Here is a 26879-nt window from a genome sequence, read left to right on the forward strand (position 1 = left end):
AGCGCGACGCCGGGGACCCCGCACAAAGCACAGGGGAGCGGGCGGGAGCCGCGGCCGTGGGGCTGGCGCACGGCCGGAGTGTGGGTGAAGGGGTTAAAAAGCCGCGGCGGGCAGGGGGGGCTGCCCCGGCCGGGGAGAGGAAGGAAGCAGAGGAGGAGAGGAGAGCATCCCCCCGAGGGCTCGCCGAGGCCCCTTTCCCCCAGGAAGCGGCTTGCGGGGCTTGAAACCACTGGGGATGGAGCAGCGGGGAACCGCGGGGCTTAGCCCGGCTCTGTGCCGGCAGCGCCGTGTCTGAGCAGGCAGGAAGAGCTGCCCGCATCTGCCGGCAGAGGCAGCCCTGAGTTTTTCCAGCTGGACTGATGTGCCTGGCGTCCCAGGTCCTCCACCTTGCAATCCCCGTGCCCTGCTGCTCCCATAGCCCCCCAAAACCTTGGAGGGGCAGCCCCAAGGACCAGGCAGGGCAAGAGCAGCCCCACAACACACACGGGCAGTGGGTGAGAGGCAGGACCTCCACCACAAGCTGCTGGGGGCAGGAACCATGACTGCTGAGCTCCTCTGCCCTGCATGGAAGAGCCATTGCTGGGCTGTGCTCAGCTGGAGAGCTGTCCCTGCCGCGGGCATGTGCGGCATAGGGATAGTCCCCGAGGGATCGAGGTCCAGGGTGCCCAGCTGCGTGCTGGAGCTGCTCTCAGGCACTTCCCTGCTCCCAGCCTTCAAGCAGACATGCCAACCCCCATCTCCAGCTGAGGGGGTTACAGGGTCCCAGCCCTGGGCCGTGAGGCTGAGCCCTCGCTGGGCCTTGCTCCATTCACTCAAGGTAAATCCAGGCTCCCGTGCTCATTGGGTGCCCTTCCTGTGCTGGTCCCTGTCACCCGAAGCAAGCAGGATCCACACCAGGACATGGTGCAGCCCTGCAGCCTGGATCCTCTGCACACCCTGCTCCACTCCTAGCCCCGTCGTTGCGGTTGATGAGTGGAGAGCGGGGCCAGGATACATCCCCGTGCCGCAGGCCATTACCAAGCTGCTCCCGCTGGCCAGGAGATGGGGCTCGCAGCCCTGCTTCCCCCGCCGCCGCCGCCCTGAGAGAGCTGGGCTGGTTCAGTCTGGGGAAGAGAAGGCTCCGGGGGGGACGAGAGCAGCTCCACGTGCCTGAAGGGGCCAACAACAAACCTGGAAAGGGACTTTTTACAAGGACAAGTAGTGATAGGACAAGGAGGAATGGCTTTAAACTGAAAGAGAGAAGATTTAGGTTATCATTAAGAAGAAATTCTTCCCTGTTGAAGGTGCTGAGGCGCTGGCACAGGGTGCCCAGAGAAGCTGTGGCTGCCCCATCCCTGGCAGTGTCCAAGGCCAGGTTGGACAGGGCTTGGAGCAAGCTGCTCCAGTGGAAGGTGTCCCTGCCCGTGGCAGGGGGTGCTAGAACTGGGTGAGCTTTGAAGTCACTTTCAACCCAACCCAGTCTGTGATACGCTGGTGTGTGCATGTATGTGCATGGGAGAGTGTGTGTGGGGGCTTGTACATGGATGGGGGTCTTTGTGCAGACACGGAGGTGTGTTGGGTGCCTGTGTGCGCGGTGCCCAGGGATGCAGGAACTGCTGGCGCTGGGATTTGGTGGGAGAGGACGGCCCCTGCCCCAGCCACTGCCTGGGAAGCAGCACGGGTTGCCCCCAGGTGTGGGCACCCACGGGCCCCCTTTCCGTGCCTGCTCACCCCTGGGGTCTCTTCTCTCCCCTCTGCTGCCTGGACACCAGTGGTGCACTTTGGGCACAGGCATGGCACAGGGTCACAGAGCAGTGGGTATGGCGGGCAGGAGCAGGCAGAGGGGCAGTGCCAGGTCGCGAAGGCAGGAATCTGTTGCCTTTCAAACTCCCCAGCCTCATCCCTGCCTGCCCGGGGGCAGAGGCTTTCTGCATCTCACAAAAGCCAGATTCTCCCCGGAGATAAAATCCTGTCGCCTTTGTTTTGGGGAGGAAAGACAACAGCGGCTTCCCGCCCCACAACAGAGTCGTTAAGCAAAGGCACCTCTAGGCCAGGGCCTTGGAGCCACATCCAGGGGCTGGAATGAGGAACCAGTTTCCTGCCGCCCCTCAGGTGCTGTCTCCCTTTGGGCTCAGCATCCCACTCAGGCTCAGCGCCATACCCATCAGGACTCAGCATCCCCCCAAGGGCTATAGCATCTCCCCCAGGACTCAGCATCTCCCTCAGGACCACAGCATCCCTCAGGACCACAGCATCCCACAGGAACCACAGCATTCTGCCCTGGACCAGCAGCACAGGGGTGTAGCTGGGAAACTCCTGAGCCCCACTAACACCCCACATCCCATAGGGAAGACACACAGCCCCCCAGGGCTGGGGCAGGCAGGGTGCAGGGGCAGCAGGGTGCTGTGGGCATGGCCAGGCCAGGAGCGATGCCAGGGCCCAGGGGCTGGGGGCAGGCGGGGGGGGGTGTAGTGGCAGTGGTGTGTGGGAACGCTGCCTCAGGAAACCAGCGGGATTTACTGGGCTACACGCTAAATCCCCCTCACAAAAGGGGCCTGTTCGTGCGGACAGGATGCTGGTGGCTCAGCCACACTTGTTTGGCCAGCAGAGCCTGGCGGATTAAGGACAATTGGTTCAGCCCTGACAGAAAATACCAGGAATGTTAAACAATAAAAACCGCCTCCAGTTGTTGTGGGGCTGTGGGATGCCCTGGGCTGCCTCCTTGCCCCGGCCCTGGCTGCCCTGTGCCCACAGCCCCCCGGCACCCACTGCTGCAGCAATGCGGGATGCACTGGTGCCTGGGGAGGGGGTGACGAGCAGCTCCCAGGGCCCGGGTGGGCACAGTGCTGGGCACCATCAGGACCACAAAAGCATCTCTGGGCTGAGCTGGGTTGGGCTGGGGGAACAAGGCACTGCCTGCACCCACGCCATGCTCAACAAGTGAGCAGAAGAGCAGCAAGGCCATAGCAGGGGGTGGCACATCCCCATTTACCATGTCCCCTTGTATACCCGCACCTGGCACAAAGGATTGATGAACCCACCTCGGCCTTACCCTTTGAAATCAGCTGTGGCCCCATTTTCCAGGGAAAGGGCAACACCCAGCAAGCAAGAGCAGTGCAAACCTTGCCAGGCATGGGGCACTGCCTGCCCCCCATGCTGCCCCAAGCATGGAGACCCCAGCTTGGAATGAGGTGGAGGTGAACTGAGCCCCCTCCCCATGCACCCATTTGTGTCCACCCCTGGTCCTGGCCTGTGGGCAGGCTGGGCAGTTTGCCCTCCAGCGTGTGAATGCCCCATTCAGGGGCTGTGTGAAATGCATTGGTTCTGGCACATTAGCGGACAGCTGGGATCCTTCCCGGGCAAGGCAGGTTTCACTCTTGCCTCTGCCTGCAGTGCTGGAGCTGGGGCTCATCCCAGGAGAGGGGAGCAGGGCTGGGGATGCAGGCTTCAAGCACACCATAGGGGTTGGGGTCCCCACAGCAGCCCTGTAAGGGGCTCTGACAAGGAGGGGACCCCAGGACAGCAATAAGAGCTGCCAGGCTCCCCAGCACCTGCAAGGTGCTGCACCCATTGCTGAACCAAGCCCTGCATAAGGGCAGCCACAAGCAGCATCCTGAAAGCCCAGACCCCAGCGCCATGACAGCAGTGGGCAGGACCGAGGAACCCCCTTTCCAGCTGCCCTTGGCCTAAGTCCTGCCCCACTGCTCCTGCCACCCTCCTCCTCTCGGGCCAGCTTGGGGCAAGTCGTGCTGCAGAGCCAGCTTTAGGCTGGGGGAGCTGCGAGTGCAGCTGGGAGCTGGAGGAGGAAACAAGATCCTGGAGCTAACGGCCGGCAAAGCCTGGCCCTAGCTGAAACCCTAGACCTGGAGCAGGCTGGCAGGAGGGGGCGAGACAGCTGCAGCCCTCCCTGCCAGCGCTCCGGGCACCGCGGCCGAGGGGGATGCACAAAGCAGGCACCGGAGAGCAGGGCCTGGGGCTGGAGCCCCCCAGTTGTGCTCCCGGGGCGCGGGGCTCCAGGGAGGCCACGCACCGTAACTCACTCTTATCTGGAGTCCCGGGGTGGGTGCAGGCAGGGGGGCGCAGGGGGGTCCCCAGGCACGGGGCCGGGCCCCAGAGCGCTTTCCCAGCCTGGGAGCCTGCGGCAGTTGTGGGATCGGTTTCAGGGCGATGCTGGTAGCGCAGTTCACGGTGGCTTAGCGCAGCAGCAGCTAATGGGGAACAGATGCAAGGGTGCTTTGTGCCGGAGCGAGTGGGAGCAGGGACATTGCTTCCTGCACCTGTGGCACTGCCTCTTCGTCCCCCAGCAGCACCCACAGGGCCCTGAGCTGGTGAGGAGGCAGCCCCTGTCCCACCTTTCCAAGCTCAGCTGAGCCCTTCAGCCCCAGGAGCAGCCCAGAAACTGCACCGGGGTCTATTCCAAAAAAATAATTTATCAGGTCGGTATTTCACGTACATAAATATTCATCTCTGTGGCTATGTACAGGCGCAGCAGGAGCCCGGCAGGCAGTGGGGCTCCTGCCCACAGACACTTCCACTGAAGCCAAAGCCCAACTCCCTGGGTGATGCCATGGGCATCCCAGGCAGTGCCCACCCTGCAGAGGCTCTGGCTCCCGCTGCCCTGCAATGCCAGGCAGGTCTCAGCCAGGACTGAGGGCTTGGTGCTGAAATGGAGCCCAGAGAGAAGGACACCCTGCCTCCGTGCTGCATCTCGGGGGCCTACCTGCCCATTGCTCACACCCGACAAACCAGGGAGCCTGTGGGAACCTGGACCCACTCCCTGCGAGGGCAGAGGCAGCCTCGGCATCACCCTTCCCTGCCCACCCTTAAGTCCTCACGCTGGGGTAGGAGAAGAGGCGTGGAGCCAATGGCAGTGGGTCGTGGGTGAAGACAGAGTCATCGGAGGAGCAGGAGCTGGCGGTGTCCTCGCAGGAGGGTGAGTACTGCTCGAAGGGCATGGAGAGATCCAGGTACTGCAGGGAGAGACGGTACCATCAGCAGCGGTGCTGTCAGTGCCCATGCTGCCCACCTGCCGCCCATCACACCCCCAGCCACTCACCTCCTCTGAAACGGCTGCCAGGATCTTGTCCAGCCCCTCCACGAGCTGCTTGAAGGTGGGGCGCTGCGAGGGCACGGCGTGCCAGCACTCCCGCATCAGCATGTACCTGCGGGGGGACGGCCCGTTAGCGGGGGCTCACTGTGCCCCCTGCCCACCCTGTCTGCCCGGCACTCACAGCTCGTGGGTGCAGTTGGATGGCCGGTCCATGCGGTGCCCCTCCTTCAGCAGCTTGAAGAGCTCCTCAACAGGGATGCCGGGGTAGGGGGAGCCCCCCAGCGTGAAGATCTCCCACATCAAGATCCCAAAGGACCACCTGGAATCACACATAGCAAAGTGGGGTCAATCACATCCTAGGACCTCTCTGACACCAGCTCACCCTCCTGCATCCTGCATGGGAGCAAGGAAGAGAGAGGGTGGCATCAGCCCTAGTGAGCATGTGCCCCGTTGCTGCTGTGCCCATGGAATACCCCTGAACTACTCATGGGGACCCTCCAGTACACGCATAACCCCACAGTGCTGCCCTGACCCCCACAGGCAGCATCTCCATCCCACACCCAACAGCACCCTCAGCCCCAGGACTCACACATCGCTCTGGTGGGTGTAGACACGGTCAAACAGGGCCTCAGGTGCCATCCACTTCACTGGCAGGCGACCCTATGAGAGCAAACCCCCTGCTCAGCCCTGACTGGAGGTCCCTGTATCTCTCACCCCTCTCTCAGAGCCCCCACTCACATTACTGGTTTTCTTGTAGTAGTCAATGTCGTGGACATCCCTGGCCAAGCCAAAGTCAGCGATTTTCATCACACTCTCTGCTGTGACCAGCACGTTGCGGGCAGCCAGGTCACGGTGGATGCACTGCCAGGGAGAACATCACCCATGGAGGGGATGAGATGGTGGCTCCAGCTCCGTGCCACCCAGAAGGTGGGTCAGGCTTTAAGCCCCACATTTCTGGGGAGTTAGCTGCCCACAGCTTTGCTGGATGTAGCTGGGAGGTTCTGGACAACCCAGGGGAAGGGGCTGGGCTCCTTCTCCATTGGGACAGTGGGTTCACCAGGGATACACAGCTCCTCCATCACTGCCATGGCCCCCCCAAGGCTGTGCTGAGCACAAGCAGTCCCTGCGCAGGCTGTGCCAGTCCTACCCGTTTGGACTCCAGGTACTCCATGCCACGGGCCACCTGGTAGACGCACGAGACCAGGTCCTTGAAGGAGAGCTGCTCCTCGGGCATCACAGCCATGTCAAAAGCATAGTCAGGCATTGGGGGGCGGCGGGCACGGAGGTACTCGCGCAGGTTGCCCTTGGCAGCAAACTCCACGATCACATACAGAGGACCTGCAAGGGTGTCCACTCCACTCAGCCCCTGCCCTGCCCACCACAGCATCCCGCCTGCTACTGATCCCAACAGCCCCCATTCCCCACCCCATGCCCATGCCCTGCCTGCAGAGCCCCCTCACCGTCCTGCGTGCACACTCCCAGGAGGTTGATGATGTTCTTGTGCTTGTCCATGAGCTTCATCATCTCCATCTCGGATATGAGATCAGCCAGGTCCTTGTCGGTGGCGTTGTCTGGTGAAGGAGGGCTGTGTCACCATGCCAGCAGGGTGGCACCACAGCCTGGCACTGCTGCACCTCCCTGCCTGGGACACTGGTGGAGGAGCCGTTACCTTTCAGCATTTTGACAGCCACAGTGACAGCTCTGTCTGGCCGCTCTCTGTCGATGCCGTAAGCCTCTGCCCGCACGACCTGGCCAAAGCAGCCTTCACCCAGGGGCTTGCCCAGCACCAGCCTGGCAGGGACAGGCAGAACCATGAGGGACCACAGAGATGGCTCTGCTCCCCCACAGGGCTGCCCCTCTCCATCCAAGCTGAATCCCAGCACACCAGGGTAACGTGGTGCTGAGGTGCCCAGAGATGGCCAGAAACTTCTCCATCCATCACCCATGTGCTGCCATCCCCAGGGCAGCCAGGGAGAGCAGCCCCAGCCCCAAACCTTTCCCCACACAGCGCCGTACTTGTCTCGGGGGAACTCCCACTTGGTGTCGAGGGGCAGGTCCAGCTCCATGACCCCAGCCAGCATCGGGGCGCAGCTGGAGGAGAGACGGGTGACGCGCATCAGGGATGTGCTGGACTTCCCGGAGGAGCTGGAGTCCAAGGAGAACTGCGGAGAGAGCCCAAGGGACCTCAGCTCCAGAGCCAGAGACCCTCACTTGGAGCCATGGGGCAAGGGAGCTGCAGGAAGCAATAAGGAGGGCAGCCCTGGGGCTGGCAGCAAGGTGAGGTGCCACACTGTGAAACCAGTCGGTCGCCAAGGTCCCCCCACACCTTCAGGGCTCCAGCTCAGCACCAACCTGTCGGATGAGTGGGAATTTGGAGAGCTTGTGGACTGCCATGGGCTCCAGCGGCTGCTTGCTTGACTGAGTCTGCATCCGGCACAGCACCACGATGATGATGGCCATGGCCACGGCCAGCGAGCCCGAGGTGTAGATGATGATGTCTGTGTATTTGGTCTCAGGGGCTTCAGCTTCCCGCACCAGCTCCTCTTCTGGAGGGTGTGAATCAGTCGAACTGAGCCACAGTTCCTGTGTACCAGGGGTCCCAGCTCCCACCCCAGGACCCCCACCCCTACCTGGCAGCACGGTGAGCCAGGCAGACTGGTAGGAGAGGCCAATGGAGTTCCCTGCCAGGCAGGTGTACTCGCCAGCATCCTCCACAGAGACATTGCGCAGGTACAGCACCTCCACCTCAGAGCTGTTTATGTCTGCAGTCTGACAGGGAGAGGGGTGGATGGTCAGCATCCCTCCTCCACCGGGCGCTCTGTGCAGCCCCATCACCACTTTAGAGTGGGTATCTGGGACCTGGGTGCTTCCAGCCCTTGTTACCTTGAGCACTTGCACATAGGGGACCCCATCGGGACCGTAGCTGCTGCCATTCACCTCGATGTGCTTCAGCCACTGGATGTGAGGCTGGGCATCACTATAGACCTTGCAGAAGAACTCCACATCGCTGCCCACCAGGGCTGTGGTGTTGGCGGGCAGCCCAGCCTGCAAGATGGGCCTGTGCGGGGACCTCTCTGTGCACAAAGCAGAGCAGCATCACCAATGCAGTGGCCCAGAGAAGGGCTCCTTTCTCCCTCCCTCTAAACCCACAATGAAGCCGCAGAGAGCCCTTCTGCAGCCCCAAAGCGGACCCATGCAGACCAAAGCCTGGCCTCCATCCCCATGTCTGTTGGGTATAAGGGATGCCAGCAGAGAGGCTCCTCTGCCCCCTTCCCCCCATGATCCCAACGCCTCTGACAGGCATGGGGGAAGCAGGGAGCCAGAACAAGCACCGCAGCGAGGAGCACTCACCCAGCACGTCCAGGAGGTAGCTGTAGTGGATGCTGCCAAACCTGTTCTCCACCAGGCAAGTGTAGTTGCCGCGGTCAGAGGGCACCACGCTCTCCATCACCAGGCTCCAGTGCTGGTGCCGGAGCTGCAGAGGGGGGAGGTAAGGTGGAAGGTGTGATGGGAGAGTCGGATCCAGGAGGGGAGGCTGCGGAGGTGGGACCTGTCCCTTATCCCTTACCCGGATGCCCCCAATGCGGTGCTCTCCCCGGAACTCGCGCCCGTTCTTGAACCAGCGGATGCTGGGGCTGGGGCTGCCCGAGGCTGGGCACCGAAACTTCACCGTGTTCCCTGCGGGCACCGCATACAGCTTCTTGTCCATCCGGTGCGGGTGAGTCCAGTAAGGAGCTGGGGGCACATGGGATGTACATCAGGAGGGGGTCAAGGGGCAGTATGGAGGCTGCCAGAGCTGCTCCCAGCCGCTCTTGCTGTGAGCAGGAGGCAGCAGTGCCCCAGCTGCTGATCCTGCCTGGGGTGGCACTGACCTCTGTGCACATAGACAGGCTCCTCCTTTCCATCTCTGTGAGGACTGTCCCCATCACTATCTTCATCATCATCACCTGACGCCAGGGAGTCTGCAAAGGAAAATGGGTTGGGAGGGACATCCCTGCCTGCAGGGCTGGGTGGGCAGTGGCTGCTGCTGCCCTGAGGGGAGCTGGGTGCTGCCGGGGCTCCTACCCACTACGGAGATGGTGAAGTTGCGCAGGATCTCCCCTGTCCCCCGTGCCCGGCACACATAGAGCCCCGAGTCCTCGTAGGCAACCTCCAAGATCTCCAGCAGGCTCTGCTGGACACGGATGCGGCCTCCCGAGGTGAGCGGCCGGGACTCCTTGTACCAGACCACGCTGGCACCGCTCTGGTTGGCGTCACAGTACAGCTTCAACACATTGCCCGGGTCCAGCAGGAGATGTTCCTCTTCTGACTCCAGCAACGGGCTCTCGAACAGCTCTGCAGAGACGCCGTGAGTGCCCACCCCGGTGACCACCCCTTCCCAGCAGGACCCCACCATGTGCCCACCCCGGTGTGGAGAATACACGGTACAACAGAGCCCCTGCCCAGCTCTGCTGCCCCGGAGGCAGGCGAGGGCCGGACTCTGCCCTGGGGCGCAGGGACACGGCTTCCCCAGCGTGTCCCCGTCCAAGGCCACACATACCACCGTCCTTCTGCAGGGGCCACTCCCAGCAGTGCAGGGTGCTCGAGCCCATCCTGCCTCACCCGAGGGCACCAAACCCTCCCGGCCACCCACCATTGGACCTTCACAAGCCCCAGGCACGGCTGGGATACCCCTCCCCTCCACCTGGCTGGGCCCGGCAATGCCGAGGCTCGGATGTGGTGTCCTGCCTGGTGATGGCCAGCAGCAGCACGTGGAGATCAGAAACAACCCAACCACCAAAACAGCAATACCCATCACAGTTCAACTGCTGCATGCAGGGGTCTGGGGCATACACGTGCATTCCCAGCCTTCTGCATGGCCATTACAGGGGGGATGTGGGACAGCCGCCCCTTTGGTGCCCTGGGACATGTCCTTCTGTACCCACCACCGAGAGGCACGGACCATCCAGGACATTTGCACTCCCCACCAAGCCACGCACAACCCCCACAGCCCACAGCGTTCACACCATCCCGCCCTGCTGCGGCTCCACAGAGCAAGCCGAGCCCCCGTAGCGCAGGGACAGCCTGGTCGGAGCCACCCTGCCCCTTCCAGCCTCCACACCTCCTCGCCCGGTGATGGAGATGCGGACCCTCCGGGCCGGACCCCAGCCGGATGGGTGCCTCCAGCTCCCGCCACACCAGCCCCGCAGTCGCAGCCATGGCGCTTGCACCCAGCACCCCCAAGGGCTCGCTGCCCCGCCGGGGACAGCATCCAGAAAGCAGGACCCCACTGCAGGACCCCACTGCAGCGTCCCGAGCCCCGCTTCCCACCCCCCGTTTCGCAGCCGTACCTGGCTCCATCGCCCTGCCCCGGGCAGCAGCCGCCAGCAGCAGCCCCACCAGGACCTGCGAGAGGGGCCGCATCTTCCAGGCCCCTCCGGCGCGGCGGCTCCCCCCCTGCGGGACAGGCAGGACCCGGGTGAGCGGAGCCGGAGAGGCAGGGACCCGCCGGCGGGGAGCAGGGGGCTGGTCCCGGGGCACTGTGGGGCGGGGTCCCCGGGGCACGGCGACGGCGGGCGCGCACGAAGGGGGGCAGAGCACGGGGAGACAGATCCCCACCAGCACCAACCCCCCGCGAAAGCTCCGGGGCGGAGGGGTCCCGGCTGGGTGTAGGGAACCGACTCCTGGCCAGAGGTTACCCGGGCACGGCGTGGGGGCCGGGGAGGGGGGTCCCCAGTGCGGGATGCGGGGAGAAGTGTCCCGAGGGCGAGGGTCGCGGCATTACCGGCAGTGACGGGATCCCTCGGCGGAGCCGCCGCGCAGCGCGGGGAGGGCCCGGGCAAAGTCCGGGTGCCGGCGGGCTCAGCGTCACCGCGCCCCACACCGCGGCCCCATGGCGGGCAGGGCTCGGGGCGGCTGCGGAGGGCTCCGGGCTCGCTGCGGCTCCGTTGTGCCGCCGCCGCGCCGGGCGCGGGCACTTTGTAGGGGCGGGCTCGGGTTACAGCGGCCCCGCCCGGAGCGCCGGAGGGGTGGGGGCAGAGAGAGCGGGGCGGGGGGGCACCGGTCCCGAGCCGCCGCTGCTGCCGCCGGCCCCGCTCCGCCGGCTCCTTCGCGAACCGACCCAACGCCGGGGTGGGGGGGGCGGCACCGGGCACTCCCCGCTCCCTGCCAGCACCGGGAGGCGGCCTCTGCTCACCCCCGGCACGGCCCCTCCTCGGCAGCACCGCCCGCGGTGGGGAGCTGCGGGGGGCTGCGAACCCCCGGGGCTGCCCCCCCCGTGCAGACCCCACATGTCGGGTCCCCAGGGCGGGAGGAGCGCATCAGGACAAAGCCGCTTTCTTCCACTTTTCCCCCCGTGGCACCCGGCGAGCACCCCGGGGATGCCACGGGCTCCAGGGCAGCGGTGCCCACCCGCCGGGCAGCCCTGGCCTGGGCTGGGTGGTGGCGTTGCTGGGTGTCCATCAGCTCGCTCGCTAATTGTGCTGCAATTAGTTGTAGCGTTATCGCTGCTGGTGCCATAAAGTGGCTGTGACCCTCATTAGGAGCCCATAACCGAGCATCGTAAAAACACGGCCAGGCTGCGAGCCAGGGTTGGAGTGGCCCTAATCCGACCCATAAACACTTTGCCTTCACTTTCCCCATGCTGCTGCCTGCACCGGGGCGGGCAGACCCCACTATGCCCAGGCCTCGCTGCCCACTGGCCCACACCTGGGCACTGGAGGAGTGTGGCCTCAGGCCCTCAGGACCAGCACGGTCCCCAGGCACACCTTCCCATGAGCATCCTGCTGCCAGCAAGAGAGGACTGAGGGTGCCCACCGTGCATGGGCCAGATCTAGCTCCAGAGCCACTCTCCCTTGCTGCCATCACCCTCTGCTTCGCCATCTTCCTGCTTTCCAGCAAAACCTGCTGGGGCCATGGTAGGTCTCACACACAGCCTTGCCCATGCTCAGCATGGATCCTCAGGTTGTGTGAGCGGTGTGTGCGTACCACGGTCACCCCTCACCCCAGACAGCCCTGCCAAGAGGGCCGGGGCCCAGCCTTGTCCATGTGAAGCCAGCAGCTTCCACCACGGCACGGTTTCCCTGCAGGGGCTGATTGGTACCGTGGTGTATCCCATAGCACCATGCACCCCATGCTGCCGCCCCCGGGCTGCTGGTCCCCACCCCGTGGTGCCGTCCACCCCGCGGGGCGCGGGGGCACCCGGAGCAGCCCGGGGCCAGCAGCCCCCAGCAGCTGTTCGCTCCTGCCGGCGCGTGAAGCGACGAGAACATCAATTTCACGGCGCGGCGGCCGCCCCTGCAGAGCTGCAGCGTGCCGGAAGCACACAAAAATGTTGGGTTCAGCTCAGCTCGAACCGAAACCAAATTAAAACCAGAGAGAAGGGGGTTGTTCCCAGCACTGGGAATGGCGGGGGGGAGCTGGGACTCAGGGGAGCCTGTGAGAGCCACCGTGTGGGATGGGCATGGAGAGAACGCTCCTGCCCCAGCAGTGGGTACGGTGCTGGGTGCAGCAGGGCATGGGGAGCGCTGCTGGCGCCTCACCCCGTGTCACACCAAGGGCCAGGGTGATGCTGGTGCAGGCTGGGCCACGGCAGGGCTGTGCCGTGGGCTGCTGGGAACCGGTCGCTTCCCCGCCGTGGGGCAGCGCAGGGCCGGGCTTTGCCGGCCCGGCTTGATTTATAACAGCAACTGACGGCAAACAAAAAGCCCTTCATGGCAGCGCAGCCCCGCCGCCTGCCACCCGCTGCCGGCAGCACCGCCACGGCCTCCGCCACGCCAGCAGCTCAACAAGCAGGGATTGTGCCAGCGCAGCACCCCCGCTGTGGTGCACCCCTGCCATGGCACCCTCCTTTGCTGCCCCTGCTCCCCCCGCCCCGCAGGCTGCTCCCCTCAGCCTTGGTACCGCAAGGGACACGTGTCCCCACAGCCACTGAGCCACAGAAGGCAGGAGCATGTCCCCAGGGCCCCGCAGATGGGCAGTGAGCGGGGCGGTACTGTGCGGATGGGGCCGGGGACTTGCTCTGCCCCATATCCAACCGAGGAGAGCTGACCCCTTGGCCAGACCCTTGCCTCGCTTACATGCCTAGGGCCGCGCAGCAGCGAGCACGCACGAGGGGCTGGGCGCCGGCACGCTGGGGCTCCGTCCTCCCGCCCCTGCCCCTTCCCCCAGGCAGTAAATCATCCCCGCTCCCCTCATGAAAGGCCCGTGTATGCGCTGCCGGCTCAGGGAGCCTGCCTGGTGCCAACAATATTGCTCTTGGAAGGCAGCCGGGGCTGCGGGAACACAGCCGCCCCTTGTGCCTGGCCCCAGCGCTCGCTGCCACTCCTGCTGCGGTGGCACCTGTGGCACGGTGGCTCCTGGGGGGGCCGGAGCCCGGGGGGCTCTTTCCTCCTGGAAGTTTCTCTTGGCCTCCCCTGAACGGCTGTTGTTTGGGGCTCCCTGTACCCCGCGCAGAGCCCGGGGGCTGAGGCCGAGCGCGCTCATGCCATGTGCTGGGGAGATGCGAACCCCTCAGCATGGAGGGGTCAGGCCAGCGCCGGAGCGCACGGCTCCATCCAACCCTGCTGGCCTTGACACATGGTGGCTTCTGGTCCTGGCCACAACCCAATGTCCTCGTATCAGCAGGGTACCTGCAGGGGCAGGCAGTGGCCAAGCCAGAGGGGCAGGCAGGATGCTCTGCAGGCTCCAGGTCCTGCTCTGGAGGTGAGCACCGGGGCCTGGGGCAGTGCTCACTCCCTGGTCTCTCTTGCCTGCCCATCCTTATCTCCGGCAGGGAGGGACCAATGGAGCAGCCCGGCCCGGTTAAGGTTTAACCAGGCAGAACTTGGCAAACACCAATCTGCTGCTTCCTCTTGGGAGCCAAGAACATGGGGCCCGGCGCAGGGGCTGCCGGACAGGGCCACCAGGGACCCTGGAGCTGGCCAAGCCCCCCCAGCACAGCACAAGAGCACTCACAGATTTGGGTGCTGTAGGCTGTGCTGAGAGCACATGGGCTGGCGCTGGCCTGGCAGTGCCATGCCTCATCTCTGCTACAGCCCTGCTGCCCCTGCCCATCCTGGTTGTGCTGGGAAGCACTGGGGCTGCAGCTGGCACAGGGAATGGGGTGCATGAAGCCAGGATGGGCACTGTTCCCCCTGGGGATGTGGCACATTCCATGCGCTGGGCTGAGCACCATGGTGCCCATCCAGGGGCCGAGCAAGCAGGAGGTTTTGCCAGGCAGCCCTATCCCTCTTGTGGCACTGGGGCTCTTCCCCGGAGTGATGTGCCCGTAGCAGAGGGCTGCGAGGCAGGAACGGGGCCACCCCGCTGCTCCCAGCCTCTAATCGCAAGCAGGCGCCGGGCCCTGCCTCCACATCTGCACCTGATTTACTCGCTGGAGCCAGCGGGGCCACGAGGGATGGCAGCAGCCGGGGCTGCGGCCGGGGCTGCGGCGGAACCCGGGGGAGCAGCAGCTCCTGGGCCAGGCAGGCTCCATGGAGCTGGCTGCGGCACGGGCAGGGGAAGGCAGCGCTTCCATGGGGACGTGGCTGGCGGGTGGCTCCGTGCCCTGCGCCGTGCCTGCCAGCCTGGAGGCGCTGGGACTGGGGCTGGGCCCGGCACAGGAGCCAGAGCCCCAGCCCGGCGAGGTGCTGCTTGCAGAGGCCCCTGCAGGGAGGAGCGGCACTGGGCAGCCCTGGCCGCAGCCAGGCAGGGCATGGGGCTGACAGCCCTGGGGCACAGCCTGGGGACAAGGGCCGCGCTCCATCCTCAGCCTCTCCCAGCATGTGGGATGGCTCTGGTCCCACAGCAAGGCTCCCATTCCTGTCCCATCCATTCCTGGGGATATCCATGGGTGCTGGGGTCCCTCCAAAAGCCATCCAGCAGCAGGATGGTGGGAGGTGTCCCTGCCCATGGCAGGGGGGTTGGAACTAGATGATCTTGAGGTCCTTTCCAACCCTGACTATTCTATGATTCTAGGATGGGCAGCCATCAGAGTGGGGACACCAGTGACTTTGGCACACACCTGGTCTGTGTGCTTGGAGCGCAGGGATGGGGCTGGCATGGACCCACCATGGGCATTGCAGCCACCAGCACGGATGGCAGGGGCTCCTGGTTGTGGCTGCCCTAGCACAGAGGCCTGCCAGCCACCTGGCTGCTGGCAAAGGGGACATGCCAGGGGTATAGGCAGCACCACAGCCACCAACTGCACCCGTCCCAGTGAGCGCCTGCACACATGGAAGGGCCGGGAGGTGCCAGGCACGCCACAGCCCTGCAGCGAGGAGGGAAAGGGGTCAGCGAGGGACAGGCTGGCAGCAGCTGGCACGCTGCCCCGGCAGAGCCGTGTGCCACTGGAGGCAGACACAGCCTGTCCCTCCCAGCACTACTCACACCACCGATGGCAGTGCCGCCCGCGGTGCCAGCACAAGAAGGCCTTGCACTGCTCCTGGGGACACCGGTCCCATGCACTCTTGCCTCCCAAGCCTGCCCCACCGAGCAAGCTGCCCTGGAACAGGACAGCAGCAGAGCATTGTGTGTTTGCCATCACACTGCTCTGGCAGCGCAGAACAGCCCAGCATCAGTCACGGATGTTTTCGGCACAAGCTGCACAACAGCTTGCACAAGTGCCAGCAGCCTCCCAGCCCAGACTGTCCCGTCTTCCCCTTGGTGACTGTGGTGTGCCCAAGGCCTCATGACTTGCCAGAGCAGCACAGAGGAAGGCTCTTACTGCCTTGGTCTGGACCTCAGGGTGCCACAGGATGACAGCAGGGCCTGGAGGGCAGATGGGAACACAAGCTTCCCGCCCCTCCCAAATATTTTAAAGGTGTCTGCATCCTGTTCTTTGCTTTGAAGTATGGCAAAATCCCAGGAAGGGCTCTAGCAGAGAGACAGCACCCAAAAGTAGTAATAAACACTCTATTTGGAGAGCTTCACCTTAGGGAAACAGCAGATACATAAACACTGTGTACAGGGGAAGGCAAAGCTGTCAGTACACAGACAGGAGTGACACACTGGACTGGGCAGTGCTGGAAACGGGTCCCTCTTGGTGTCAATGCACAGCACTTCTAGCGGGCACCTGCCCTGGTACACCAGGATGAGAGCAAAACAGCAGAGTTCGGAGCTGGAGGCCATCCAGGGCTATCAGGCACACAGTTTCCTTCAGGTCATCACAATTTTCTACTCACTGATCAGCTTGCAAGGTTTAAAAGGACTCCCCTCTGTAGCAGGAGATTAAGGTCACGCCTCAGCAGCAGAGCAAGCCCGGAAAACATTAGGAAGGCGAACCCAGACCAGCAGGAGCCTGTCCTAAGGGAAGATGGCAGATTCTGTGCAGGGTAAAGGAAAACAAAGCTCATGCACAGCCTAGAGTGGGGAAGGGAAGGCAGGCACTCCAAACACTGAGATTAGCAAACAGCTCGCTCTCTCCTTACTTAACCTGACCAGCGCATTTGGGAAGTGCCTCTCCAGCGCGGCTCAGCTGCTCCCCTGGCACACAACCTGCGAGCTGAGGGCCCAGAGGGTCCTCCAGCAGCTGCTGGGGCCAGGCAGGAGGCAGCAGCCTGGCTCAGCCGGCCCTGGCATGCTGGGACATGGGATGCTTGACTCAGAGCACTGGCACTGAACATGAGGGCACTCCAATGCCTGGACTCTTGTGGTGGGCTAGCAGAGAACAGGCAATACCCTAAAATACCCTTAAAGCAAAGCATCTAACGAACTCGTCCAAAACACACAGTGGGTCTCAGGTGCTGCCCTTCCTTCTGGGACCTTTTCTAACAGATCTGGTACATTAGCACCATGAAGAGACCATCAGTCTTAATTTCTGGGTTTGAAATACAGAGCACCCCTTTTCTGGGATGGTAGAAATGTGTAAGAACTTTTGAAGAGAGCTGAGCAAGTAGTGTCTAATGAAGGACTAACCAAGGCAGGTTTACCAAAGATTGTGGATTTTTAGCCAGCTCATGAATGGACTACCTTATACTATAGTCTTCTGCTGCATCTAGATTTATTCTCTCTTCTCCCTTAAAACCCTCCTTCCCCAGAGTATTTCAGTAGCAGCAGGGAAAATGCTGCACTTCCATGCAGACCCTGACAGAATTAAGAGATGAACCCACCCTGCTCTACCCTCCTCTGCTGACTGCATTCAGACCTTGGAGATCTCCACCGCTGCCAAGTTTGGCTGAGTTTAAGTCACAGGGGATAAAGACACACACCGTGAATGATCACATACACCTGTTTCCATAGGAAACCAGGCTGAACAGTTACTTCCTTCCACGTGGAAACCCTCAGAGCAGAGGGCTGGGGTAAGCCAGAAGCTCTAACCCTTCTTGCAGCCCTGCACTCCCACCAGCAGCAGTTTACACATTAGAAGTTGTTACTACATGTGAGATAGACCCAAATAACCCAGCTCCAGAACCAGCAGCTGCAAAAGGCTCTGATGGCAATCAGTGACTCATGGAACCCTGCACAGAAACCTGACTGGAGGAGGCATGGAAGGAGATGCCACACTGGTTATTTCCTACTTTAACCTATACAAAGCCAAGCAGCCTGCACCGTGTCCCATCCATGCTGCTCGCTACAGTCTAGAGGAGCTCTCCTTCAGCAAAAGCCACCTCTGAGCATGGGATGCTGCCCTCCAGGTGCAGGAATCCATTATTTGCTCTGGTGAGGGAGGAGGTGGCCACTACCAGCCTCTTGCCAAACCCTCCTTTAACCAGGTACACACTTCCTCTCACACCGCACCCACCTTCACAGGAAGCAATTACACAATGAAAACTACTCTAAGGGAGTGAAGTATTTGCTGTCTAGCAAGTCTCTTCCAGCTGGATCCTTTTCCTGACAGATTCAGTCCCCGTTCTGCTCAACGGGTGCATACAGGAGGGTAGGGCTTTGCTTATCCAGAGGGATAATGAAACCATTGTGGGCTGGCAAAGGATGTGCGTTCTTGGGCCACCAACAACTCCAAGAACAGTGCTGCAACTTGCTCTAGAAGTCTTGGCTGAAATAACTGTAGCCTCCTGGGGCAGTTGACTCTTCCCGGACATACTGCTGGGGCTGGAATGGTCCAACAACCGACACTGCTCCTGGCATCCTGGACATCGAAGGGAGCGAAAGGAAGACAAGGGAAAAAAAGGAGACAATGTCAGAAGTGCTCTGAAACCTGCCAGCTGCAATCACTGCTCAGCAGGCATGGCTGTCAGTGGAGCAACAGCCTACTGCAGCCAAGTAAACAACTTGCCAGAAACAGCTTCCAAGTGCATGCTTGCCCTCTGTGCCTGTGTGTAAACAGATACCTTTAGCATGGCAGAATTAGCTAGTGCACAGCTCGAGGACTGTTATAGAGCTTCCATTACAGAGCGAGTGTCCTGCCTCTCTTCAGGCTGCAGGAGCTGGCCTGGAGCAGGGCTGAAAGTTGGATCCAGAAACAGTGTTCCAAAAGGCAGTTGTGTGGCTGCAGAAACTCAGACAACGTCCATATCCTTAAAGGGAACATTTATGTGCGTGTGTGTGTGTTGGGAACATCCTCAGTGTTATCTGTCTAGAATGGGATACTTGCTATTCACTGATCCAGTTGTGCCATTCAAGAGCCAAAACTTGCCTGGGCTGACAGATGGAGCACGTGTCTTCCAATCAAGTACTCCAGAGAGCCAAGGGAGCATGGGGCTCTTATTCCACAGACAGGCAACAACAGATCCCAGCCTTCCTCTTGTCCTCTGGGAAATTTGTCTAGGAGTCTGTCCTTGCTTCTGATAGGATTTTCCCAATACCACTTTCTTTTACGCTCCTCTCTAAGCAGTCCAAGCTCATTACTGAGCCTCTTTTAGGAAATGCTTTGAAATTAGAGATCTGAACTTTGACAGGGTCCAGAACAAGTATTTTTTCGTATTAATCATCTGGCAGCCTAATTTTTCTTTTTTTATTAATCATGTATGCAGGGATGCCATTATTTAACTCACCAACTGTGACAGCAAGCTCAGGAATATAGGCTTGGTTCTGACTACATGCCAAATTTTAAGATGAGCAACCCCAAGAGAGATTAGAATGGCAAAAAGATCCCCCCCCGAGCCAGGCTTTAATTAAATTAAAGCCTCAGTTGTAACAGAAACCGTGTTTAATGGGTGTCAGGCTGGACACGCTCCCTGCAAAGGTCCACACTGTGCTGAGCTATCAAGAACCAAAATCAACTGCAGGGCACTTCTACTTCAGCAGCATCCCGGAGCTGTCTGCAGAGGGAGCTGCCGAAGTGAACCGGCTTCAGGACAAACGGCACAAGCTTGCACAAACCCTGCCGTTCTGCTTACAAGTCAGCCGGAAATATGCAATGAAAACTGCATTTTAAGTTATATTTAAGCCACTGATTTGAACAGTGAGGCTGCAAACACTCTTAGACAAGAAGGTTACTTACTGATTCTTGTGTTTGAAGCCACTGATGTGAGCTTGGTACTGCTCTATGGAGTTCAGTACTATGTTACATGTGCTGCAGGGGTACCCCTTCCCAGCTGAAACAGACAGCAGTATTAGCACACACAGGTAGCCAACAACTTGGTGCCTGAGTTAGAAACAAGTGAGATAATCAATTACCTGATGTGTTAAACAACTGCTAAACAAAGACAAAGAGCAAATCAAGAGCCTGACTAGATGGGGAGGTCGCTGAATCCCACTACCCCACCTCACCGCCAGTCACTGTGAGAGAATCCCTAGGCCAGAAATGCTTTCCTGGTCAGAATATGGATTTGTTTATCTATAAAAGCAAAGACACATTTCCTATAAACACTTCAGAGTATCAGACATAGTGAAAGTCTCAGCATTAGGACACTAACCCTGACGATACACTGCAACAACATTTATCTTCCAAATTCCCACTCGTCCTGATCTGTACGTCTCATAAACAGAAAAGGAGGAAGATCATTTGTAAGCTTGTAGTGTTTCAATAAAAAAAAGCAGCCAGAGGAGATTACACACAATGTCCAGCTCCACAGTGCAGCATTCTGCTAAGCCTTGCTCAGGTGCCAACTGAGAATATTAAGCTCTCTCCTCAAGCAGTTTGGTTACACTCAGAGTATCAGTTAACTGCCAAAAAAAAAAGGTTTCCAACAATAGTAGTACCAGACAGATCAATGGTTTTGTGTAACATGACAACTCCAGCTGGAATTAAAGTTCAGGAGGTCACAGATACCAACCAGGCAAGCATGGCAGCACAGCTCAGAACAGGAGTCTGTAACAGGGGAAAATCCTGGCAGTTGTCCTCAAGACATTAAGTGCTCCTGCATTTGGGCTCACTGGAGAAGGGCTCTTGCCTGTCTTGCAAGGAAAACAGCTCCTTAAGGTGAAAGAGCAGACTCACCCCAGGGGTGCAGAGCAGCATAATCACTGAGTGAGAAGCACAGCACATGATGTAGCAGACATTTCCCCACTCATCTGCTACACCTCAGGAAGGTTTGAGACTCTAGTGAGATATTCAGCTCTCAAAACAGAGATGGACTTGGGCAGGAAAGGCCAGAGGAGCTGTTACAGCCCTCAGGTCTGCTGCCCTGCACGACTGAGTCAGGATCTCTCTGTTGTAAATCTGGCAAACAGCAGCGTGCACAGAGTTGTCTAAACTGCCCCCCTGCACCCCAAACAGGCAGTTCCTAGAGGAGCTTTAAGCAGACAAATACCTTTGTGTTGCACTGCAAAGAACACATCTTTATGTGCTGCCAGACAGGTCCCAGCAGAGAGGGGTTTAGGGACAGGCATGGCTGTCAGGACACAAAAGTGGGCAGAGAGAGCAGAAGAAAACACCTCTGACTGCAGCCCATCACATCCAAGCAGCCCCTGACTCCAAAACCTCTCCTGAATGGCCAAAGGTCCATGAAGCTGTATCCTCAAGTACTGGGGTTCTGCTGGTGCTTGATGGGACACATCCATCAGGCAGGTGAGGACACTGCCCACCTGCCCCAGCTGCGGCTCTGCCACTGTCAGTGCCTGACTCACGCTGATTGGAACCATTCATCAGAGCTCTCTAATTAGGTAAAGAGCAGATGGGTACTGCTGGAGAGCAAGCACCTTCCATCTCCCACACGACTGTATGAGGTGGGAAGGAATATTACTTGGATAATTGAGTCTCATTTCTCATAAGTGCTACTGGTATCTAAAGGTGGCCTGAAAAGAATTAGAATAATTAATCTTCTGCTTGTGTGGGTTTTTACAACAGAGTACAAAGCCCTCAAAGAAGATTTAAAGATGATTTGTCTGCTTATTATTTACTTCAAGCCTCCAGCAGGTACTAGACTTCTTGGCCCAACAGAAGGCTGCTGCGAGGAACAAGGGAGTTTACTGTGAGCTCCTAATGCTTTTACTGGACTCTAAGGGCCTTCATTGTGTAGAAGTGCTCATAAGCAGCAGATCATAAACCAAATGAGTTTTAACTCTCTGCCTAAAGTTCCTCCTTAATAGCTCTTTTTTATTTTTTCCCCCACATTCCTGCTTGCTGCAGAGAGAGTTGCATTAGTTCATCAGATGAAGTGCCCACACAGAGGCAGAAAAGCATCCAGGGAGAAATCTCTCTGGCTTTCACGTGCTTTGAAGCAGCAGGTGCAGTTAAACCTATTTCTTCCACCTTTGGTAAGTCCCCTCCAAAGATGTTTCTTGAAGCATCAAATGCCACTTTTATCTTTCCATTTTGGATGCAATCACCTAGCTGGAAAGAGCACTGGCCAAAATCCCTGGATTATCCAGACAAAAAATGAAAAGGACACATCCCTGATTACACAACATTGCAAAATACAGTGCGAAGCTTGTCATGAGTAGCTACAATCTAAAACCTCTCCTGCTGCCAGGGGGTTAGAACATCAACCAAATCAATCTTAGGGCATATAATCAAGATCCTCATCATAAGTAATTCTCCCCTGCTCCCTCCACACAGACTCTCATCCAAAGACCTGTCAGACACATACCGCTGCTCTCCAGCTATTCAGCTATTTATTCCCTGCCTGCTGAGAACTCACCCATGAAGGACGATGCCGGTGCATCAGGGGTTCGGCCATAGTGTGCCATCAGCTTGTGTTTGGTCTCTTGCTTTCTGTGCTTCTTGCCTACATAATGCTGTTTTGCCATAAGGGGGTTGTTGAAAGTGGCGTGGCAGAGGCTACAGAACTTGTCTGGATCAGTAATGTCCTTGTTCTCTTCGTTAGAAGACGCAGTAGAGGTGGGGAGTGCCGCAGGATGTTTCAGTGGGGGCACTGCTTCTGTAGAGTGAAGCCAGACTCCTGGTCAGTCACAGAACTCAGAGGTAAAGAACAGTCACATTATTTCCCTAAAACCCACATTAAAAAAATCAGCCCACTGCACCTAAAACCCAAACCCAGACAGAGAACGTAAGACATCTAGATAAAATTCACACTGCTCCTACCTCTTCCCTTAACACTGCAAAACTGAATGGTGTGTGGTAAGACAAGAGTAGGCCAGGAAAACTTCTAGGGTTAAAAAAGCCCCAGCAGATTTGCGTATTTCTCCTTAACACAAGCATGGCTATATTCGAGAAACTCTTGATTTGAAGGAGCTTCCACCTTCTCTTACCCCCACCCAGTTAGAATACAGGTACCAGTCCCTGTGCGGCAAAGAGAAGAATGTTTTGGGAAACATGGTGCAGCTGCAGGACTGGATCCTGAACCATGAGGAGTCTTGCCTGAGAAATAGCATGAATGGGCCAGGTCTGACATGGAGAACGGCCCTTCTGTCTGATGGAGAAACCTGCACCCTCTCATTACGAGGTGACAAAGACCTGTGCAAGGAACCTTCTACGGATCAGAGAGCTCCGCTCATGCCGAAATGGAAGGTACGCACCAGACTGCTCACGTACCTCCTCCCCTTCCTGAACACTCTGCTCATTCCCATGGGCCACCCTGACCCCAGAGGTGGCTTCGCTGCGTAACACAAAGCAAAGGCATGAAGACACCCTGGGACAGCATCTGCCTGGAAGATCCCAGCTCAGAGCTAGCACAAGCTGCTACCCTCAGGTGCACTCAAAGGCTGTGCTCTTCCTCCATCCTGACCAGCTACAGCACCCCAGCTCTTGGCTGACTTCCTGCCCTGGACAGCTGGTCTCCCCCCCATCCTCTGGGCTCTTCTGTCTGAGACACAAAGGCAGCTGCACTGGGTCAGACCCGAGGTCTGCCTGGACTGTCTCCCGTCACGAGAGCAGCCAGCGGTAGGTGCCGTGGGAAAAACACAAGGTCAGGACAAACACATACTGATGTTTCCCAGTTACACTCGCCCAGTCCCCAGCTATCTGCAGCTCACAAGTCTTGAACTCCAGAGGCTCCCATCTTTGTAGCTCATCAGCCCTGATGAATTTGCTGTATCCAAGTTTCACCCATCATTTCAGTCCCTGTAAGCTCTTAGTGAGCATTGTAACCCGTGACAAACATTTCTACACACAGGGATGGGTACAACACTGCCACAAGCTGCATTTCTCCTCAACAAAGCAACGCAAAACACACAAGGTTCTGCCAACACCAGCCCACCAAGCAGGCTTCTGAGAGGCCAAGTTTCTGGAAGTGTACTGCTGGCTTACTCTGCTTCACAGTAAAGAGTGCACACATCCTCACAAGAGCTTACACGTGGGGACCAACAAGCCTCTTGACTTTTATATGGCTTGAACAGCGTCTCAGTACAATCTGCAGGTGCTGCAGACAGTCATACCTTCCAGTCTGGGAGACTGCTGCTTCATGTTCTTGGCATGAGTCTTGCCCAAGTAATGAGACGTTGCCACTGCTGGTGAGGAGAAGGTCATGTTGCAGATGGGACAACACTTGTTTCTGTCTTCCCCGTTGCTGCCTTCTTGCTTGCTATCCTGCATGCAAAGAACCAGGGAGGGGCTGAGGCCGGGAGGGATCTCTGCAGGCCACCTCATCCAACCTTCTTGTGCTAAGAAGAAACACTAAGGTTTGGGGGTCTAAATAAACAAGGTAATTGGAGACACCCGTGTTAAGTTAAAGAAGTGCGACTGAGCAGGATGGATTAAGGATAAGGTTAAGTTTGTGGCTGCTAGAATTGGAACAGGCAGCCTTTTACTCTGCGAGGTGTGAACTGAGCAACACAAACACCGCTATCAGCTGGGTCATCTGCAACACGACGCCGGCGGAGCAGGCGGCAGCAGTCATTTCTAAGCCTAACACTATGCGAGAAGGCATCTGCTTTTATTCCACCCCCCCGGCCTGCAAATGTTGGGGAGTTAGGGATTAAAGCTGAAGCAATCATAGAAGTAGAATCTGTTTCCCAAGTGAGTCACGGGGCAGACAGATGGCCGGGTGGAACGCGGTGCCTTTACTGACCAACAGGCTCCAGCTACTGGCCAAGGAAACCTACATAAGTATAAACCAGATCGCTCAGGAATGAGAGTCCCAGTAGACAGTGAACCCAACATGCTCTCATCACAGTAAAGGTTATGCAATGACACTCCTGACAAGCTGTTGCTCCCATTCAGCTCTTCCCTGCCCTTTTGAGCAGGACTATCAATAAAAGGCAACATGTATTTGTTTAACTGGGGAAGGCATACTCACAGAGGCTATTGAAATGGGAAGGGCAGTAGGAACTCTGCTCGCTAGGACAAGGCCCAGCAACACACCTACCATCAAGCTCTCCACTTATCATAGGTTCCTTTCCAAGAGTGTTTTCATACTCATAAGATGGTTTGGGTTGGAAAGGACCATAAAGCTCATCCAGTTCCAACCCCTGCCACGGGCAGGGACACCTGCCACTGGAGCAGCTTGCTCCAAGCCCCTGTGTCCAACCTGGCCTTGAGCACTGCCAGGGATGGGGCAGCCACAGCTTCTCTGGGCACCCTGTGCCAGCGCCTCAGCACCCTCACAGGGAAGAGCTTCTGCCTAAAATCTTATCCAAATCTACCCTATAAAAGTGCCGGGGCCGTCCAAGAGCCTCTAACGCAGCAGGTCCCACGTATTTCAGCTCTGCCCCCTCACCTGCTTCGCATCCAGCTTCATCTTCTTCCCGGGGCCGCGCTCCTCCCCGCCGTGGATGGACAGGTACCGCCTCACCTTGTTGGCGTGCTTCTTGCTCTGCGGAAAGCAGTCAGAGACCGGCCCGCCCGCTGCTCAGCGCCCCGCGGTGCCCGGCGGCGGCGGGCGGCGGCCCCCGCTCCCTACCTGGTAGTGAGCCAGCCTCTGGGACTCGGAGATGAGCAGCGCGCTGCACACCTTGCACTGCGCCTCCGTGAAGATGTGCCCGTTCTCCCGGATCAGGCGCTCCACTGCGGGACACACACAGCCACCACACACACACAGCCATGGCGTCAGCAGCCCGGGCAGGCCGCGCACCTCCAACCCCACCGCCTCGTCCCCCGGCTCCTCACCCGCCTCCTTGCCCACCGGCAGCCCCGCGGCGTCCCCGTTGCTACCCGCCCCGTCCGCCATCGTCGCCGCCACCGCCTCCCGCAGCTCTCGCGAGAGCCGCCCGCTCCCTGCGCTCAGCCACGGCAAGGGGTCCTCCCGCGAGACCGTGGAGGGAGGCGGCGGCGGCCATGTTGGTTGCGGGCAGGGTGGCGGGGACCGGCAGCTCCCCGCCCGTGCGGGCGGGCCAGCGGAGCAGCCGGTCGCTGCGGTGACGGTGGCTCGTGAGGCACCCAGGTTTCGCAGGTGCAGGGTTGAAGGTGCTCCTCCCCACCGCGCTGGCCGCCGGCTCCCAGCGCCCTGCCTGCGGCACCCGGTACCGGGGTGAGAAAGCAGCGGCAGCGCCTGCACCTCCCGGCGCACCCCGGGCCAAGGGGCCGGGGCCCGCAGTGCCCCTCGGCGCCGGGCCCACCGACTGCCCGCCAGCGGCATGGCGGCTGCCGCTTCACCGCCGCGACGGCCGCGTGACGTAGCGCGAAGCTGCCGCTGCCATATTGGGTGAGGGCAATGAGGCCTCCGCCGCCAACTTGAGCTCGGGTGAGGGGCCCGCCGACCGGGGCCGGCGCGGTGGGGTGGCCCGGCGAGGGCTGGGCGCCGGCCCGCGGGAGGCCCGGTCCCGGTGAGTATCTGTGCCCCGCGGGGCCTGCCGCTGCGCGCCGGGCCCGCTGCCCCGGGGCTCGCCTGGGGCTCATCCGCCGCGGGGCTGCCGCGGCCGGGCGCCGATCCCCTTTCCCCGCTCGGGGCCGTCTCTTCCCCCGGGGCCGTTCCCTGGCGCTGCCCCGGGTCTGACCCCCGAGGCATGCCCTTGGCCTCCGCCCCGGTGATGGGGCACCGGCCACCAGCGCCAGCCTTTCCCTGGGGGGGACACCCGGTATCATCCCCCTCGGGGGCTGCTCCCACTCCTTGGCCCTGGAGGGGTCCCCGGTGCTGTGTCCCTTCCTCTGGGGACACTCTGGGACCCCTCATGGGGCACTACCGTCGGGAGGGCTCCCCAGACCCGACCCCCCGCTCTGCCCTGGCCCCATCCCCTGCGGCATCTCCCAGGCTCAGCCCTGTGGCCAGCCCCCTGCCTCTCCTGTCCCCCGGCCCCTCCTGGGGTGACCCCAGCACACTCCTCGTGGCTGATCCCCTCCTCCCGAACTCCCCCTCATCCCGTCTGGGGTCCGCCGTGCTTCCTCCCCGGGGTGATGCTTGTTGAGTAGCCCCAACCCTGTCCTTGTCAGCCTGCGTGCAGAGCCCTCCGTGCCCCAAAGCGGCAGGTTGGGGACTTGAGGACCTCAGGTGGGTGCTAGGGAGAGGGTTGCTCTCCCCGTGCCATGCAGGGCCTGTCCTTGGAGGAGGAAGAGGTGCTGTGTGCGGGACTTGCTTTGGGCAGTGGAACAGTTTGGATCTCCTGAGAGCGCAGTGGCATTTGCAGATGGACCCGTGTGGCCTTTGTAGCCCCTTCTTGTGAAGACCCAGCTCTGTAAAGGGATAAATCTTGTGAACAATTCCTCTCCCCCAGGCGC

At 59.9% G+C, this 26879-nt stretch overlaps 2 protein-coding genes across 8 annotated transcripts in view; one reads left to right on the forward strand and one right to left on the reverse strand.

Moving 5' to 3' along the window:
* Positions 1-4389: 4389 nt before the first annotated feature.
* FGFR4 (fibroblast growth factor receptor 4) lies at positions 4390-25819 on the reverse strand. Of its 2 annotated transcripts, XM_065690853.1 has the most exons (21): positions 25335-25819; positions 25129-25232; positions 24946-25041; positions 23666-23816; positions 21970-22209; positions 9095-9364; positions 8902-8991; positions 8598-8764; positions 8381-8504; positions 7913-8103; positions 7660-7798; positions 7382-7575; positions 7046-7191; positions 6699-6820; positions 6490-6600; positions 6177-6367; positions 5768-5890; positions 5619-5689; positions 5211-5348; positions 5036-5141; positions 4390-4949 (listed from the first exon to the last, which is right to left on the reverse strand). In XM_065690853.1, the coding sequence occupies exons 1-21, from the start codon at positions 25801-25803 to the stop codon at positions 4803-4805; spliced, it is 3390 nt and encodes a 1129-aa protein (XP_065546925.1). In that variant the 5' UTR covers positions 25804-25819; the 3' UTR covers positions 4390-4802. The 2 variants fall into 2 exon arrangements, with proteins under 2 accessions (XP_065546925.1, XP_065546924.1); XM_065690852.1 differs by lacking the exons at positions 21970-22209; positions 23666-23816; positions 24946-25041; positions 25129-25232; positions 25335-25819 and adding exons at positions 10360-10465; positions 10794-10978.
* Positions 25538-26879, forward strand: part of UIMC1 (ubiquitin interaction motif containing 1) — a 38683-nt gene continuing 37341 nt past the window's right edge. For 3 of the 6 annotated variants that reach the window (XM_065690849.1, XM_065690851.1, XM_065690850.1), the window contains exon 1: positions 25538-25990. The gene's annotated coding sequence lies outside the window, so the exon portion shown is untranslated. The remainder of the gene's footprint in view (positions 25991-26879) is intronic. The other 3 variants (XM_065690848.1, XM_065690847.1, XM_065690846.1) reach the window with 3 other exon arrangements.

The sequence above is a fragment of the Lathamus discolor genome, chromosome 10, assembly GCF_037157495.1.
Source record: "Lathamus discolor isolate bLatDis1 chromosome 10, bLatDis1.hap1, whole genome shotgun sequence".
NCBI lineage: Eukaryota > Metazoa > Chordata > Aves > Psittaciformes > Psittacidae > Lathamus > Lathamus discolor.